This window comes from Bubalus bubalis, chromosome 5 (genome assembly GCF_019923935.1).
Source record: "Bubalus bubalis isolate 160015118507 breed Murrah chromosome 5, NDDB_SH_1, whole genome shotgun sequence".
In the NCBI taxonomy this organism is placed as follows: Eukaryota; Metazoa; Chordata; class Mammalia; order Artiodactyla; family Bovidae; genus Bubalus; species Bubalus bubalis.
Genome location: NC_059161.1, coordinates 75244309 through 75264171, shown reverse-complemented (window position 1 = coordinate 75264171; position 19863 = coordinate 75244309). Strand labels below are relative to the sequence as shown.

General features: G+C 37.9%; 1 protein-coding gene across 15 annotated transcripts in view; it reads right to left on the bottom strand.

The window, feature by feature from the left end:
- CFH (complement factor H) overlaps positions 1-19863 on the bottom strand; it is a 482162-nt gene that overhangs the window by 426018 nt on the left and 36281 nt on the right. For all 15 annotated transcript variants that reach the window (XM_045165767.1, XM_045165768.1, XM_045165769.1 and 12 more), the window contains exons 8-9: positions 16236-16424; positions 15633-15809 (exon numbers count right to left, since the gene is read on the bottom strand). In XM_045165767.1, the coding sequence (XP_045021702.1) occupies positions 15633-15809; positions 16236-16424 (366 nt within the window). The remainder of the gene's footprint in view (positions 1-15632; positions 15810-16235; positions 16425-19863) is intronic.

Genomic DNA, 19863 nt, shown 5'->3' with positions numbered 1-19863 from the left:
ACTTCCAGCATACAGAAAGGCCACCCCAGAAAGAACAATCTAAACAAAATGAAAAGGCAGAGAAATATTCAGCCAGTAAAGGAACATGATAAATCCCCAAAAAATCATACAAAAAAGGAGGAGATATGGAGTCTATCTCAAAAAGAATTCAGAATAATGATAGTAAAGATGATCCAAAATCTTGAAAACAAAATGGAGTTACAGATAAATAGACTAGAAACGAGGATTGAGAAGATGCAAGAATGTTTAACAAGACCTAGAAGAGATAAAAAAGAGTCAATCAACAATGAATAATGCAATAAATAAGATCAAAAGAACTCTGGAGGGAACCAACAATAGAATAACTGAAGCAGCAGATAGGATAAGTGAGGTGGAAGATAGAATGGTGGAAATAAATGAAGCAGAGAGGAAAAAAGAATTAAAAGAAATGAGGACAACATCAGAGACCTCTGGGACAATGTTAAACACCCCAACATTTGAATCATAGGAGTCCCAGAAGAAGACAAAAAGAAAGGCCATGAGAAAATACTTGAGGAGGTAATACTTGAAAACTTCCCTGAAATATGGAAGGAAATAGCCACCCACGTCCAAGAAAGCCAGAGGGTCCAAAACAGGATAAACCCAAAGTGAAACACCCCAAGACACATATTAATCAAATTAATGAAGATCAAACACAAAGAGAAAATATTAAAAGCAGCAAGGGAAAACCAACAAATCACACACAAGGGGGTTCCCATAAGGATAACAGCTGATCTTTCTACAGAAACTCTTCAGGCCAGAAGGGATTGGCAGGACATTCTTAAAGTGATGGAAGAGAAAAACCTACAACCCACATTCTATACCCAGTAAGAATCTCATTCAAATATGCAGGGGAAATGAAAGTTTTACAGACAAGCAAAACCTGAGAGAATTCAGCACCACCAAACCAGCTCTTCAACAAATGATAAAGGAACTTCTCTAGACAGGAAACACAGAAAAGGTTTATAAGTAAGTAAGTGTTAGTCGCTCAGTCATGCCCTAATCTTTGTGACCCCATGGACGGCAGCCCACCAGGCTCCTCTGGTCCATGAGATTTTCCAGGTAAGGATACTGGAGTGGGTTGCCATTTCCTTCTCCAGGGGATCTTCCCAAACCAGGGATCAAACCTGGGTCTCTTGCACTGCAGCCAGATTCTTTACCAACTGAGCTACAAGGGAAGCTATAAAGGTTTATGAACTCAAATCCAAAACAACAAAATAAATGGCAACGGGATCATACTTAACAATAATTACCCAAAATGTAAATGGGTTGAATGCCCCAACCAAAAGACAAAGACTGGCTGAATGGATTCAAAAACAAGACCCACATATATGCTGTCTACAAGGGACCCACCGCAAAACAAGGGACACATACAGACTGAAAGTAGAGGGCGGGAAAAATATATTTCAAGCAAATGCAGGCCAAAAAGGCAGGAGTAGCAATACTCATATCAGATAAAATAGATTTTGAAATAAAGGCCATGAAAAACGACAAAGAAGGACGTGGTCAAAGGATCAATCCAAGAAGAAGATATAACAATTATAAATATATATGCACCCAACATAGGCAGACCACAATATGTAAGGCAAATGCTAACAAGTGTGAAAGGGGAAATTAACAGTAACACAATAATAGTGGGAGACTTTAATATCCCACTCACACCTTTGGATAGATCAACTAAACAGAAAATTAGCAAGGAAACACAAATTATAAATGATACAATGGACTAGTTAGACCTAAGAATATCTATATGACACTTCACCCCCAAACAATGCATTTCACCTTTTTCTCAAGAGCACATGGAACCTTCTACAAGATAGATCACATACTGGGCCATAAATCTATCCTTGGTAAATTCAAAAAATTGAAATCATTCCAGGCATCTTTTCTGATCCCAATGCAGTAAGATTAGATGTCAACTATAGGGGAAAAAAAAGAAAAAAACTATAAAAAATACAAATATATGGAGGCTAAACAACATGCTTCTGAATAACCAACAAATCACGGAAGAAATCAAAAAAGAAATCAAAATATGCATAGAAATGAACAAAAACGAAAACACGACAACACAAAACCTAAGGGATTCAGTAAAAGCAGTGCTAGGGGAAGGTTCATAGCATTACGAGCTTACCTCAAGAAACAAGAGAAAAATCAAATAAATAACCTAACTGTACACCTAAAGCAACTAGAAAAAGAAGAAATGAAGAACCCCAGGGTTAGTAGAAGGAAAGAACTCAAAAAAATTAGGGCAGAAGTAATTGAAAAAGAAACAAAGGAGACTATAGCAAAAATCAACAAAACTAAAAGCTGGTTCTTTGAGAAGATAAATAAAATAGAAAAACCATTAGCCAGACTCATCAAGAAACAAAGGGAGAAGAATCAAATCAACAAAATTAGAAATGAAAATGGAGAAATCACAACAGACAACACAGAAATACAAAGGATCATAAGAGATTACTATCAGCAACTTTATGACAATAAAATGGACCACTTGGAAGAAATGGACGAATTCTTAAAAAAGTCTAACCTTCCAGAACTGAACCAGGAAGAAAGATAAAATTTTAACAGACCCATCACAAGCATGGAAATGAAACTGTAATCAGTAATCTTCCAGTAAACAAAAGCCCAAGACCAGATGGCTTCACAGCTGAATTCTACCAAAAATTCAGAGAAGACCTATCCTACTCAAACTCTTCCAGGAAATTGCAGAGGAAGGTAAATTTCCAAACTCATTCTATGAGGCCACCATCACCCTAATACCAAAACCAGACAAATATGCCACAGAAAAAGAAAACTACAGATCAATATGACTGATGAACATAGATGCAAAAATCCTTTAAAAAAAATTCTAGGAAATAAAATTCAACAACATATGAAAAAAATCATACATCATGACCAAGTGGGCTTTACCCCAGGGATGCAAGGATTCTTCAATATTCACAAATCAATCAATGTGATACACCACATTAACAAATTAAAAGATAAAAACCATATGATTATCTCAATATATGCAGAGAAAGCATTTGACAAAATTCAACATCCACTTATGATAAAAACCTTCCAGAAACAATGCATAGAAGGAACATAACTCAGAATAATAAAGGCCATATATGATAAACCCACAGCAAACTTTACCCTTGATGGTGAAAACTTGAAAGTATTTTCCCTAAAGTCAGAAACAAGAGAAAGGTCCCCAATCTCACTACTACTATTCAACATAATTTTGGAAGTTTTAGCCACAGAAATCAGAAGAGAAAACAGAAATAAACAGAATCCAGATCAGAAAAAAGCAGTACAACTCTCATTGTTTACAGATGACATGATCCTCTACATAGAAAACCCTAAAGACACTACCAGAAAATTACTAGAGCTGCTGCTGCTGCTAAGTCACTTCAGTCGTGTCCGACTCTGAGCGACCCCACAGAAGGCAGCCATTGCAGGATATAAAATTAACACACAGAAATCCCTTGCACTAACAATGAGAAAACAGAAAGAGAAATTAAGGAAACAGTTCCATTCACCAGTGCAGTGAAAAGAATAAAATAGTTAGGAATAAATCTTCCTAAAGAAACAAAAGACCTATATATAGAAAACTATAAAACATTGATGAAAAACTCAAAGAACACAAATAGATGTAGAAATATACCATGTTCATGGATCAGAAGTATCAATATAGTGAAAATGAGTATACTACAGAAAGCAATCTATAGATTCATTGCAACTCCTATCAAGCTACTCATGGCATTTTTCAGAGAACTAGAATAAATAAATTCACAATTTGTATGGAAATACAAAAAAAACTCGAATAGCCAAAGCAATCTTGAGAAATAAGAATGGAACTGGAGGAATCAACCTACCTAACTTCAGACTATATCACAAAGCTACAGTCAATAAGACAGCATGGTACTGGCACAATGCCAAAAACATAGATCAATGGAACAAGATAGAAAGCCCAGAGATAAACCCACGCACCTATGGAAACCTTATCTTTGACAAAGGAGGTAAGAATATACAATGGAGAAAAGACAATCTCTTTAACAAGTGGTGCTGGGAAAACTGGTCAACCACTTGTAAAAGAATGAATCTAGAACACTTTCTAACACCATACACAAAAATAAACTCAAAATGAATTAAAGATCTAAATGTAAGACCAGGAACTATAAAACTCCTAGAGGAAAACATGGGCAAACCACACTCTGACCTAAATCACAGCAAGATCCCCTATAACCCACCTCCCAGAGTAATGGAAATAGAAGAAAAAATAAACAAATGGGACCTAATTAACCTTAAAAGCTTTTGCACAATGAAGGAAATTATAAGGTGAAAAGATAGCCTTCAGAATGGGAGAAAATAATAGCAAACAAAGCAACTGACAAGGAATTATTCTCCACACTATAAAACCAGCTCATGTAGATCAATTTACAGAAAAATAAATGACCCAATCAAAAAATGGGCCAAAGAACTAACAGACATTTCTCCGAAAGACATACAGATGGCTAACAAACATATGAAAAGATGTTCAACATTACTCATTATCAGAGAAATGCAAATTAAAATCACAATGAGGTACCATCTCATGCTGGTCAGAAAGGCTGCTATCAAAAAGTCTACAAACAATAAATTCTGGACAGTATGGAGAAAAAGGAAGCTTCTTACACTGTTTGTGGGAATGTAAACTAGTACAGTTACTATGGAGAACACTGTGGAGATTCCTTAAAAAACTGGAAATGGAACTGCCATATGATCCAGCAATCCCACTGCTAGGCATACACAGTGAAGAATCCAGAATTCAAAGAGACACATGTACCCCAATGTTCATCACAGCACTGTTTACAATAGCTAAGACATGAAAGCAACATAGATGCCCATTCACAAATTAATGGATAAAAAAGCTGTGGTATGTATACACAATGGAACACTACTCAGTGATTTAAAAATGCATTTGAATCAGTTCTAATGAGGTGGATGAAAATGGAGCCTATTATACAGAGTGACGGAGAAGGCAATGGCACCCCACTCCAGTATTCTTGCTTGGAAAATCCCATGGATGGAGGAGCCCGGTAGGCTGCAGTCCATGTGGTCACTAAGAGTCAGACACGACTGAGCAACTTCACTTTCACTTTCATGCACTGGAGAAGGAAATGGCCACCCACTCCAGTGTTCTTGCCTGCAGAATCCCAGGGACAGGGGAGCCTGGTAGGCTGCCGCCTATGGGGTCACACAGAGTTGGACATGACTGAAGCGACTTAGTAGCAGCAGCATACAGAGTGAAGTAAGTCAGAAGGAAAACACGAGTACAGCATATTAAGGCATATATATGGAATTTAGAAGGATGTTAATGATGACCCTATATGTGAGACAGTGGAAGAGACAGGATGTAAACAACAGACTTTTCAACTCTGTAGGAAAAGGCAAGGGTGGGATGATTTAGAGAATAGCATTGAAACATGCATATTATAATATGTGAAATAGATTGCCAGTCCAGGTTCAATGCATGAGACAAGGGGCTCAGGGCCAGTGCACTGGGATGACTTTGAGGGATTGAATGGGGAGGGAGGTGGGAGGGGGCTTCAGGATGGGAGACACATGCACACCCATGGCTGATTCATGTCAACATATGGCAAAAACCACTACAATATTGTAAATTATTTAGCCTCCAATTAAAATAAATATATTGATTTTTAAAATGCTATAGGAACATACAGCATTATATTATATTATAATAGTAAAATGCTAATAGTAATATATAAATAATTACTTTAAATGTAAATGGATTAAACTCTCCAACCAAAAGACACAGATTGGCTGAATGGATAGAAAACAGGACCCATATATACGCTGTCTAGAAGAGACCCACTTCAGACCTAGAAACACATACAGACTGAAAGTAAAAGGATGGAAAACATATTCCAAGCACATGGAAATCAAAAGGAAGTTGGAGTGGCAATTCTCATTTCTGACAAAATTGACTTTAAAATAAAGAATATTATACAAGATAAAGAAGAGATATTACATAATGATCAAGGGATCAATCCCCAAAGAAGACAAAATTCTAAACATCTATGTACCCAGCACAGAAGCACCTCAGTACATAACGCAAATACTAACAAACGTAAAAAGGGAAATTGACAGCAACACAATCATGGTAAGGGATGTTAACACCCCAGTTATACCAATGGGAAGATCATCAAAACAGAAAATTAATAAGGATCAAACCCAGGTATCCCACATTGCAGGCAGACACTTTAACTTCTGAGCCACCAGGGAAGATCTCAACAAGGAAACACAAACCTTAAATGAAACATTAGACCAAAGGGACCTAATTGATATCTTCAGCATTTTCCACACAAATCCAAAAGAACACACTTTCTTCTCAAGTATGCTTGGAACATTTTCCAGGATAGACTATACTGGGGCCAAAAATCAAACCTCAGTAAATTATTAAAAATTGAAATTCTATGAAGCATTTTTTCTGACCACAATACTATGAGACTTGATACCAATTACAGTAAAAAACACAAACACTTGGAGATTAAACAATATGCTTTTACATAATGAACAGGTAAGTGAAGAAATCAAAAGGGAAATCAAAGAATTCTTGAAACAAATGAAAATGAAAACATGACAACTCAAAACCTATGGGATGCAACAAAACAGTTCTAAGAGGGAAGTTTATAGCAAGAAAAAAGAAAAACATCAAATAGACAACCTAACTTTACACCTAAAAGAACTGGATAAAGAAGGACATTAAAAAAAAAAAAAAAAAAAAAAACAAAGTTAGTAAAAGGAAAGAAATTCTACAGATCAGATCAGAAATAAATGAAAAAGAAATGAAGGAACATTAGTAAAGATTAATAAAACTGAGAGGTGTTTCTTTGAGAACATAAACAAAATTGTCAATTAGTCAAATCCATCAAGAAAAAATGGGAGAAGAATTAAATCAACAAAATTAGGAACGAGAAAGGAGAGGGTAACGGACAACACAGAAATACAAAGGATCATAAGGGGCTACTATGAGCAACTATATGCCAATAAAATGGACAACCTGAAAGAAATGGATCTATTCTTAGAAAAGTTCAATCTATCAAGACTGAACCAGGAAGAAATAGAAACTATGAACAAGCCAATTACATGCACTGAAATCAAAAATGTGATTTAAGAAACTCCCCAAAAATTGAAGCACAGGGCCAGAGAGTTTCACAGGTGAATTCTCTCATACATTTAGAGAAGAGCTAATGCCTATTCTTATCAAACTCTTTCAAAAACCTGCAGAGGAAGGAACGCTTCCAAACTCATTCTACAAGGCCATTATCACCCTAATACCAAAACCAGGCAAAGACAACACAAAAAAGAAAAGTACAGGCCAATATCATTGATGAAAATAGATGGAAAAATCCTCAACAAAACTCTAGCAAACAGAATTCAAAAATACATTAAAAAAGATAGCACACTATGATCAAGTTGGGTTAATTGCAAGGATGCAAGCATTCTACAATATACTTGGGTATATCCATTAACGTGATATACCATATTAACAAATTGCGAGATAAAACCATGTGGTCATCTCAATAGAGGCAGAAAAAGCTTTTAAAAATATTCAGTACCCATTTATGATAAATACTCTTCAAAAAATGAGCAAAGAAGGAATCTACCTCAACATAATAAAGGCCATATATGAGAAACCCAGAGCAAACATTATTCTCAAAGGTGAAAAACTGAAAGCATTCCCTGTGAGATCAGGAAAAGACAAGGGTGCCCACTCTCACCACTATTAGTCAACATTGTTTGGAAGCCCTAGCTACAGCAATCAGAGAAGAAAAAGAAATAAAAGGAATCCAGATTGGAAAAGAAGAAGCAAAACTCTCATTGTTTGCAGACAGACAATATTATACACAGAAAACCCTAAAGATATGTTCAGAAAATTACTAGAGGTAATCAGTGAATTTAGCAAACTGACAGCATACAAAATGAATAGACAGAAATCACTTGCATTCCTCTGTACTAACAATGGAACATCAGAAAGAGAAATTAAGGTATCAATACCATTTACCATTGCACCGAAAAGAATCAAATGCCTAGGGAAAAAACCTAAGGAGACATAAGAGCTGTATACAGAAAAGTACAAGACGCTGAGGAAAGAAATCAAAGACAACATAAACAGATGGAGAGATATTCCATGTTCCTGGGTTAGAAGAATCAACATTATGAAAATGACTATACTACCAAATATAATCTGCAGATTCAATGCAATCTGTATCAAAATACCAATGTTATTTTTCACAGAACTAGAACAAAAAGACATAATTCATATGGAAACACAAAAGACCTGAATAGCCAAAGCAATCTTGAGAAAGAAAAATAGAGCTAGAGGAATCAACCTTCCTGACTTCAGAATGACTACAAAGCTATATTATCAAGACAGTATGGTACTGGCAGAAAAACAGAAATATAGACCAATGGAACAAGATAGAAAGCCCAGAGATTAAACCATACACCTACGAATAACTTATGTTTGACAACGGAGGCAAGAATATACCATGGGGCAAATAGAGTGTCTTTCCTAAGTGCTGCTGGGAAAACTTGACAGCTACATGGAAAAGAATGAAATTAGACTACTTTCTAACACCATACACAAAGATAAACTCAAAATGGATGGAAAACACAGGCAGAACACCCTATGTCATAAATCACAGCAAGATCCTCTATGACCCACCTCCTAGAATAGTGGAATAAAAACAAAGATAATCAAGTGGGACATAATTAAAAGCTTCTCCACAGCAAAGGAAACTATGAATAAGGTGAAAAGACAATGCTCAGAATGGAAAAAATAATAGCAAATGAAACAACTGACAAAGGATTAATTTCCAAAAGATACAAGCAGCTCATACAAATCAATACCATAAAAACAAACAACCGAATCAAAAAAATGGGAAAAAAGACCTAAACAGACATTTGTCTAAAGACCTAAAATGGCTAATGAACACATATATATATTCTCAATATCACTATTAGAGAAATGCAAATCAAAACAACAATGAGATATCACTTCACACTAGTCAGGATGACCATCATCAAAAAGTCTACAAACAATAAATGCTCGAGAAGGTGTGGAGAAAAGGGAACCCTCTTGCACTGTTAGTGGGAATGTAAGTAGATACAGCCACATAAAGAACAGTATGGAGAGTATTTACAAAGCCAGGAGTAAAAGCACTATATGACCCACCAATCCCACTCCTAGGTATATATCCTGAGGAAACCAAAATTGAAAAAGACACATGTACCCCAATGTTCACTGCAGTTCCATTTACAACAGCTAGGACATGGAAGCAACACAGATGTCCACAGATTAATAGATAAAGAAGATGTGCTGCATACATACAGTGGAATACTACTCAGTCATAAAAAGGAATGCACTTGAGTCAGTCCTAAAGAGGTGGATGAACATAGAGCCTAGTATACAGAGAGAAGTAAGTCAGAAAGAGAAAAGCAAATATCGCATACTAACACATACACATGAAATCTAGAAATACTGTACTGATAACCTATTTGCACAGCAGCAATGGAGACACAGACACTGAGAACAGACTTATGGACACGGCTGGCAGGGAGGAAGTAGAGGGTGGGATGTATGGAGAGGGTTAGCATGCAAACTTAAACTATCATATGTAAAATAGACAGTCAATGGGAATTTGCTGTATGACTCAGGGAACTCAAACCAGAGCTCAGTAACAACCTAGAAGGGTAGGATGGGCAGGGAAATGGGAGGGATGTTCATGTGGGAGGGGACATGGGTAAATCTATGGCTGATTCTTATTGATTTTTGGTAGAACCCAACATAATACTATAAAGTAAGTATACTTCTATTAAAAATAAATAAATATAAAATAAACAACCACCCACCCCTGTAATTCCATATGCCAGCGGACCCAGGAGGAGGCTCGCACATGCATGCATGAGGTAAAAGGCAGACAGATCTCTGTCTTGACTGTGATGCCTACAGTGGCTCATGAACCATCATATTTCCCTCTCAGCTGCACTCCAGGAGTCCCGGAAAGCCTATCTTGAAAATTTTTGCATGGAGATAAGTCCTTCTGTGAAACTCCAGGTATTGACAAGAGCACCTCTGTCTGCTTCATTCACACACCCTTCCACCCTGTGGCCAGATCCCTGTGGTTACAACTGACTCAGAGGGAAGACGAACCTTTGACAGACGACCAGTGAGCTTGCACAGAAATTTGGCTTAAATCTGTGGCCCAGAACAGGAACACAAGATTAGTACCACTGAAACATGTATATTATCATACGTGAAGCGGATCGCCAGTCCAGGTTCGATGCATGAGACAGGGTGCTCAGGGCTGGTGCACTGAAATATCCCTGAGGGATGGGATGCAGAGGGAGGTGGTAGGGGGGTTCAGGATGGGGGACACATGTATGCCCATGGCTGATTCATGTCATTGTATGGCAAAAACCACTACAATATTGCAAAGTAATTGGCCTCCATTTAAAATAAGAATTTTTTAAAGTAAAAAAAAAATTAAAAAAAGATGTACTGCCACTTTGGGGGAAACAAAGGACAGGCTGTCAGTACCATTTCTGGTGCACTAATTTATCTAGACAAGACATAGAAGCACAGAAATTCTGACAAAACAGGGATGAGAAGTGTCAGCAGGTGCCACTATAGAAGATCTGAAATAGTTGCGGAGTCTCTAGCAGGGTTGAAGGAAGTTGTCTCTCACCCAAAGGAGACTAGAACTTTAATTAGAAAAACAGCACCACAAAACTTTAAGGAACATGAACTCAAAGTATCATGATAGCAACAAAGTATAAAAATTGTCAGTATTCACATCCAATTGGCGATGTGTGATTTATCCAGTGAAGAATGCAACCTAGATGTCCATCTGCAGATGAATGGATAAGAAAGCTGTGGTACACATACACAATGAAATATTACTTAGCCATTAAAAAGAATACATTTGAATCAATTCTAATGAGGTGGATGAAACTGGAGCCGATTATACAGAGTGAAGTAAGCCAGAAAGAAAAACACCAATATAGAATATCAACGCATAGATATGGAATTTAGAAAGATGGTAATGACAACCCTGTATGCGAGACAGCAAAAGAGACACAGATGTATAGAACAGTCTTTTGGACTCTGTGGGAGAGGGAGGGGGGTACGATTTGGGAGACTGGCATTAAAACATGTATAATATCATATAAGAAACGAATCGCCAGTCCAGGTTCGATGCAGGATACAGGAAGCTTAGGGCTGGTGCACTGGGACGACCCAGAGGGATGGTATGGGGAGGGAGGTGGGAGGGGAGTTCAGGATGGGGAACATGTGTGCACCCGTGGTGGATGCATGTTGATGTATGGCAAAAGCAATACAATATTGTAAAGTAAAAAATAAAATTAAATTAAAAAAAAAAAGAATTCGAAATAGCCATTTTAAATAACTCAGTGTGCTATAGAAAATACAGTAAGATACTTGAACAAAAGCAGGGAAACAATAAACAATGGACAAAACAAGCAGTTTAATAAAAATGTACAAATCATAAAAAAACAGAAACTCTGGTGCTGAAGGTTCCAAGGATGAAATGAAATAATTCATTAAAGAGCATCAACCACAGAGTCAAAAAGGTAGAAGAATCCATGAGATAGATGATATATCAAAGTTATCTTGTCCAGGGAGATTAAATTAAAATCACAATGAGGTACCATCTCATGCTGGTCAGAAAGGCTGCTATCAAAAAGTCTACAAACAATAAATACTGGAGAGTATGGAGAAAAAGGAAGCTTCTTACACTGTTTGTGGGAATGTAAACTAGTACAGCCACTATGGAGAACAGTGTGGAGATTCCTTAAAAAACTGGAAATGGCACTGCCATATGACCCAGCAATCCCACTGCTGGGCATACACACTGAGCAAATCAGAATTGAAAGAGACACATGTACCCCAGGGTTCATCGCAGCACTGTTTTTAATAGTCAGGACATGGAAGCAACCTAGATGTCCATCATCAGATGAATGGATAAGAAAGCTGTGGTACATATACACAAAGGAGTATTATTCAGCCATTAAAAAGAATACATTCCAATCAGTTCTAATGAGATGGATGAAACTGGAGCCTATTCTAAAGAGTGAAGTAAGCCAGAAAGAAAAACACCAATACAGTATACTAACGCATATATAAGGAATTTAGAAAGATGGTAACGATGACCCTGTGTACGAAACAGCAAAAGAGACACAGATGTATAGAACAGTCTATTGGACTCTGTGGGAGAGGGAGAGGGTGGGATAATTTGGGAGAATGGCATTGAAACATGTATAATATCATATATGAAATGAGTCGCCAGTCCAGGTTTGATGCACGATACTGGATGCTTGGGGCTGGTGCACTGGGACGACCCAGGGGGATGGTACGGGGAGGGAGGAGGGAGGAGGGTTCAAGATGGGGAACAAGTGTATGTACCTGTGGCAGATTCATGTTGATGTATGGCAAAACCAATACAATATTGTAAAGTTAAAAAATACAATAAAATAAATATATTTTAAAAATAAATAAATAAAAACAAAATTAAAATTTTTTAAAAAAAATAAAAGAATGCAAAAGAACAAAGAAAGGCTACATGATCTATGCTACATTGAAAACAGAACCTATTTGCAAATTATTGAAGTTCCAGGAGGAGAAAAGGAGATGAGGCAGAAAATATATTTAAGGAGTAATGTCTGAGAACTTCCTAAATCAAGGATGATATTTGAATATCTAAGTTCAGGAAGCTTACAGGTGACCAAACCAAATCAACCTAAAAAGTCCTCTACAACACACATTTATAATAAAGTTGCAAAAATCAAAGAAAAATAGAGACACCTTCAAGCAGCATGTAGAAAAAACAAACAAGCTAACAATACAAAAACCTTGAAATTTACTAAAGAGCCTTCATTTGGATCTTAGCAAATCTCTCAGCAGAAACCTACTAGGCCAGGAGAAAGTGGGATGGTTTATTCCAAGTGTTGAAAGAAAAAACTGCCAAAGAAGAATACTTGAAAATATCATTCAGAAAAGAAAAGAATATAAAGATTTCACCAGACCAACAAAAATTGAGGAAACAGAACACAATTAGACCTTCCTTGAGGAAGGCATGGCAACCCACTCCAGTATTCCTGCCTGGAGAACCCCATGGAGGGAGGAGCCTGGCGGGACCAGGCTGCCCACAGGGTCCCAAAGAGTCAGACACAGCTGAGGTAACTGAGCAGGCACACAGACCTTCCTTACTGAAACACTAAAAGGAATTATTGAAGCTGAAGTAAAAGAATGCTAATTCATTCCATGAAAATACCTAGTACACTGGTAAATTTAAGTGCACATTCACATTCAGAACACTGCAGTACCTTCATATGGAATGTTAAACACAACTATTTAAGAGTTAAAGCACAGGAATATAAAAATTACTATATCTACAATTATTTTTTAATTAAGTACACATTGTAAAAAGAGGTAAATCATGACATCAAAAAGATAAAATGGAGAAGGGTAAAAGGAAGGAGATTTAATATGTGGTTGATGTTCATATATTATCAGCATAAAACACACTGCTCTCTCTGTAAGGTGTTTTATGTAAATCTCATGGTAAACAAAGCAAGAATCCATACTAGATTAAATGCATACTACTATAACAAATATCATGAAATCAAAAAGGCAAGCCATTAGAGGAAAGAAAAAATTAGGAAACTATAAAACATCCTGTCTGAGTGTACTCCAGGAGTTGGTGATAGACAGGGAGGCCTGGCCTGCTGAGATTCATGGGGTCGCAAAGAGTGGGACACGACTGAATGACTGAACTGAACTGAAAATAAAAAAGATAATATTAATACATCCTTATCTATCAATAATTACTCTAAATATAAAGGATTGCATGTTTGCATGCTAAGTCACTACAGTTGTGTCTGACTCTTTGAGACTCAATGGACTGTAGCCCTCCAGGCTCCTCTGTCCATGGGATTTCCCAGGCAAGAATACTGGAGTGGGTTGCCATCTCCTTCTCCAATGTTTTCTTCTATCTCAATGAAATTCTTAAGCAATTACTTTGAATTACTTATCAGACAAATCGTCCATATCTGTTATTTGGGGTCAGTAACTGAAAAACTATTGTTTTTCTGTTAACATTTTAGTCCTTTGATGTCTGTGTCCCTTGAAGTCTCAGGTTGCTGTGTTTGCATTTAATGAAGCAGTCACTCCCTCCAGTCTTACAGACTGACCTGGGGAGGGAAGTACACTGTCACATTGGTAGGGATTTTGAGACTTTTCAGACATTTTTTAAGGAGACACCTGTCCCATGTACTCAATTCCTCCTAGGAGAGAATTCTGAAGCTCATATGCGTCTATCAACGCAGCAAAGACAGTCTCTGTGCCGACAGTTTCCTGGCTGCTTCCCTGGGGCAGTGCCAAATGCTCACATTCGTGAGCAGACCCACGGGGACAGGTTGGCTTCTAGATGTACCACAGGCCATCTGCAAAGGTCTAGATGCCACCGTGGGGAGTTACACAGGGAGCTGGACCTGGGGAGGGGATGTGGATGAGATGAGAGGCCCAGGGGTGAGCAGAACCACAAGCACGGTGTCTGCAATGGTTTGGGGCTCCCTGGTGGGATCTCCACATGGTCATTAGGACCCAGGTCAGTAGGCTCCTTGAGGAATTCTAGCCCTGGATGCTGTACTCCTGGCCTCTCCCCATCCCAGCCATGCAGGTGACCCCAGTGTCCTGGATAAGGGGAGAGAGAAGTGCGCTGGAAGATGAGGATGCCGCCCTTGCTCACACGCTCTTATTTTCCCCACAGGTAAAATCCTGTGCTGAGGGGTCTATCTTGGCACTAAGCAGGGCCACCTCAGGAGCAAAATGAGGCTATGCCTCTAACCCTCAGTGAGGCGTCCAGTCTTGAATCTTTGTGCCCTAGGAGCATGCTGTCATGTCTCTGCTAGACTCCTGCTGCTGCTAAGTCGTTTCAGTCGTGTCCGACTCTGTGCGACCCCTTAGACGGCAGCCCACCAGGCTCCCCCGTCCCTGGGATTCTCCAGGCAAGAACACTGGAGTGGGTTGCCATTTCCTTCTCCAATGCATGAAAGTGAAAAGTGAAAGTGAAGTTGCTCAGTCGTGTCCGACTCTTAGCGGCTCTATGGGCTGCAACCTACCAGGCTCCTCCATCCATGGGGTTTTCAAGGCAAGAGTCCTGGAGTGTGGTGCCATTGCCTTCTCCTTGCTAGACTCCTGGACCCCCACAAAGATACCATCATTATCCACAAATGATGGTCAAAGTCTGTGTTTGTATCACGAGAGACGGTGAGACTCCTGCCACCTTTCTGACCTCACTCTGTTATTACAGGTTTCTTCATTGTGGATCTTCTCCTCTTTTCTTGACTAATGTCTATCAATGGGTACATATATTTGGTTATATACTTATCTAGAAGTCTATAGGTACACTCATAGACACTTGTAAACAAAAAAATTAAATAGGTCCTTTGGAAAAACAAGAATCTGATATAAACTTTTGGAGTGGATAATACAGCTGAGTCTTAGAAAATTATAAACACATGGGATTTCAGCCCAGTTTACTCACTGACACGGATGCATCTGGGAGGAGGAGACCAGCCACTCTCTGTGCAGGTCATTGTGTTCTGATCATTTCGAAGACTGTAGCCTTCATAGCAGTGAACTCTTACAGTTTCACCCTGTAAATATTTTTCTTCAGGAGATGGGGTATGTCCATTTTCCAAATAATTGAAAATACATTGTCCTTAGGATCATAAAATTAATATGAAAGAAATACAGCATAAGTTTGGGAAAATAGTACATTAAAGATTAACCTTATAGAATCTACATAAGAATGCATTAGTATTCAAATATAACATGTAACAATAAAAACGGAAGCTAGTACCACGTTTGTGGAAAATGAAAAAGATAATATTCCATATTATTTGTCTTTAGTTTTATGACTAAAATATGTATAAATGATGCAGATATTCTTGTAAAGTCTCTGTATCTCTCATACGATTTACATGAAAAGCATCTAGTAAAGGGAAGTTCTATTGGATTTTTTGCTCACAGAACTCATCCCGTGGCCTTACTGTTGTTACATAACACTTAACTGTACTCACTTGTCAACTTTTGTCTCTTCACTCTTTCAAAGATTATGCATATAAACTTAAAGAGGTTTACTTACTGAGGCATGGTTCTTCTGGAGACCATCCTTCTGCTGTGCAAGTCAGGTAGTTCCAGGAACGTTGTGAAGGAGGCACAAAAGACGGATCACAGTTATAGACAAACTGTTGATTTACACGTGCTGGAAAGTATCCTCTGTATGCATAAGATAGCCGTCCATGTTTTATTACTGGATAACTACAAGGTTTCCCTTGGAATAAAAAAAGTAGAAATAATGTTTTACCTCAGTATACAATTTGAATTAATATTTCATCCATGGAATATATCCTTGTTCAATTAATTACACTCATTGCATTATGGTTTCTAGGGAAAAAAAGTTATAGAAAATTCAGATGATTGAAGTATGTAAGGAACTCCTTGCTAATGAAGATCAAATTCTGTCTTGTGGGTCATATTATGTAAAATTTGTATGTGGATTCTCTTGGTAGGAAATTATATTAAATGATTTCTCCTTAAGTACAGAAGTCCCAACCTTGGTTGACTAGCATCTTAATCAAGAGATGAAAGTACAGATTGTATCTTGTGGCTTATCTGCTTTCTTTTTCTTTCTTCTCCATTCTCATCAGAAATCAGAATCCTGACATTTATTCTCATACCAAGTCAATGTAGGAATCAAACAGATTTTTTTTACAATTATCATTCATTAGTTTACTTTTCTGTTTATTGGAAATATGTGATATATAGAGAAAACCACAACAATTTTTCATTGATCAAATCACACAGAGTAACATTCTTATTTATCTATCAAACTGGACATTAAGATATCTTTTCCCTTGCTTGTCTAATCAGAGAAATGAACAATGAATAATTCTTAATATTTAAATGGTTAAAATGAAGGGAAACCCTTGTCACTTATGGTCTAATTTTAATTGGAGAATGGTGTATTTTTCAGTATTTCTTACAAATATTTTAAATGAGGTATAACATAATTACATTTTATTGTTATTAGCATATATTGAGTAATTTTCATGTATATGCTTGCTATGTGAATTATAAAATTTGATTCTTTGCATATCTTAATCCATTCCTTTAACAAAGACTTGTCAATTATACCCTCTCATGGCCTATAGTCTGCATCTTTCATCACTGATAGATTTCCCCCACTTTTTTGAAGCTTGTCTGCATTTTTAAGTTTGAAATGCTTAAATAGTTTGATTCCTCTTAAGTAATAGTCTAGGTTTCTGTCCACTACTTTTTGGAGATTAGAACATTGTCTCTTCATCCTTGAATTTTACAAATTTCATCATGTATGTTAAGATATGTGTACCTTTCAATAATTCTATGTTGGGCAAGTTTGAGTCTTTGTATTTGCAAGAACCAAGTGAAAAGAACTCAATTAGCTTTGTCATTATGTTGTAGAGGAGAGATTTGAGTTCTGATGATCTGATTTCAGAACTAGTACATTTATCATTTTGATGCATCATAGAATATGAATACAGTAAAATAATCCTCTGACACTCACTTCCAAAAGGTACACAAAGAGGGCATAATTAAAAGTAAGCATCATTACTATCACTGGCCTGAGCTATTTTCCTCCTCTCTTTTATTTGCGCAAATGTGAATCTGTCTTTGTCTCTCTAACCAGATCATTTATTGAAGCACATATAATAGTCCACTATAGTTGGAATGGCATTGACTTTGTCAGGACTCAGAACAGCCTCATTCTTCTCTTACACTCTATCAACCCAGGTTCAGGTCTCATGAGCAGGCTTGGCTGTCCATCATAATGTTGGCTCAGATTGATCTCAACATTGATGAAAAGTATTCACCAAGTTTTAAAGTGTTTCTAGTCTTTCTGTACCTCTGCAACTTACTCCAAAGATCCAGGCCCGGGATCTTATAATTTTTAAATTTAAGTTTTAAATTTCATGTTATTAGGTCCAACCTCACACATGGGAGTCGTTCTGAGGGATGAATCTGTCCCAATATAGGTTCACTATCAGCACCTGTGTATCATTCCAGATGCATCTCCTTTGCAGCATTAAACTAGCTGATGATACAAAAGAGGAAAGGAACGGGCCTGAGAACAAAGTCCTGCATCTGATAATCAGCTCATTAAATGAAACTATGAATATTGATAAACTGTTTAAATAGTTTCCTCATGTTGTCCACAAGAACTTCACAAGGTCCCTTGTGGGATAACCTTGTTGTGATATAAATAGAATTGGGTTGATCTACCATTTTCAAAGGGCTTCCCTATGGCTCATTGGTGAAGAATCCATCTGCAATGCAGCAGACACAGGAGATGCAGGTTTCATCTGTGGGTCAGAAAGATTCCCCTGGAGAAGGAAATGGCAACCCACTGCAGTATTCTTGCCTGGAGAATTCCACAGACAGAGGATCCTGGTAGGCTATAGTCCAAAGGATCACAAAAAGTTGTACATGATTGAGCGACTAAGCACACAGCACCATTTTCATAAATCCATCTTAAACAAGATGAAATATTTTTCCTAAAATTCTTATGCAGATTAAAATCTGTTTCATACTGCTAATACCTTCATTTTAATGGAACTTATGCTTTGAAAATTCATTTTAAATGTATGCTCGGAATTACCATTAAGGTCACTGAACTGTTTTATATCATTACAGTTTTCTTTCATGGAATAACTGGTTTAAGTATGCTGAAATTTTACAGTGTACTGTTAGAAAGAAGATTGTTTAGAGGCAACTTAGAGGAAGTTGAGGAGTAAAGGAAGCATCCCCAGAAAATACTCTGTTCAGCTGACCTGATGTTTTTCTATATTTTACGGTTTTAGGAAAGTCCACAACGCCTTCCACACTCCTCTCTTCAAACAGAACCTAAGTACTCACCACTGAGTGTGCAGGACTTAGTGTCCATTTCTAAAGAATACACATGACTGACATGACAGTGTGTGACCAAGTCATACCTGGTGTGGAGGCTTCCTCCTCCCTCTCTGGGGTCACTGCCCCTGAGAAAAGCTAGCTGTCTCTCAAGTGACCTGCAGAGACGCCCAGCTGGTCAGGTACTGAGGCCTCCCCACAAAGCCAGGAGAGTGAGCCAACCTGGAAGCAAAGCCTCCAGCCCAGCTGAGCCTCCAGGTGACAGTGGCCCAGGTCAATACCCTGACTGCCACCCATGCATAGTGATTCAGAACCAGACAGTGTAGGCCCTTCCTCATTCCTGACCCACAGGAGCTCTAAGAATATGGAGGGTTGTTGTCCTAAGCCAAAACGTTTTCTGGGAAACGTGTTAATTTGACTATGTATCTAATACAATGGCTTCCCAGTGAGCCCAAGTGATAAAGAAGCCGCCTGCCAATGCAGGAGACATAGTACATGCAGGTTTCAATCCCTGAGTTGAGAAGAACACCTGGAAGAAGGCACTCCAGCATTCTTGCCTGGAAAATCCCATGGACAGCGAAGCCTGGTGGGCTACAGTCCATAGGGTGGCAAAGAGTCAGACATGACTGAGGAATTTAGCATGCATGCATGCGGGCATCTAAAACAATAGGTGCTATGTGATGTTATTTTTACTTAATGACTTAGATCCAGTATTACAATTATTTTGCATGCTAATTCACTTCTGTCATATCTAGTTCTTTGTGATCACCTGTGGACTATATCCTGCCAAGCTTCTCTGTCCATGGGATTCTCCAGGCAAGAATAGT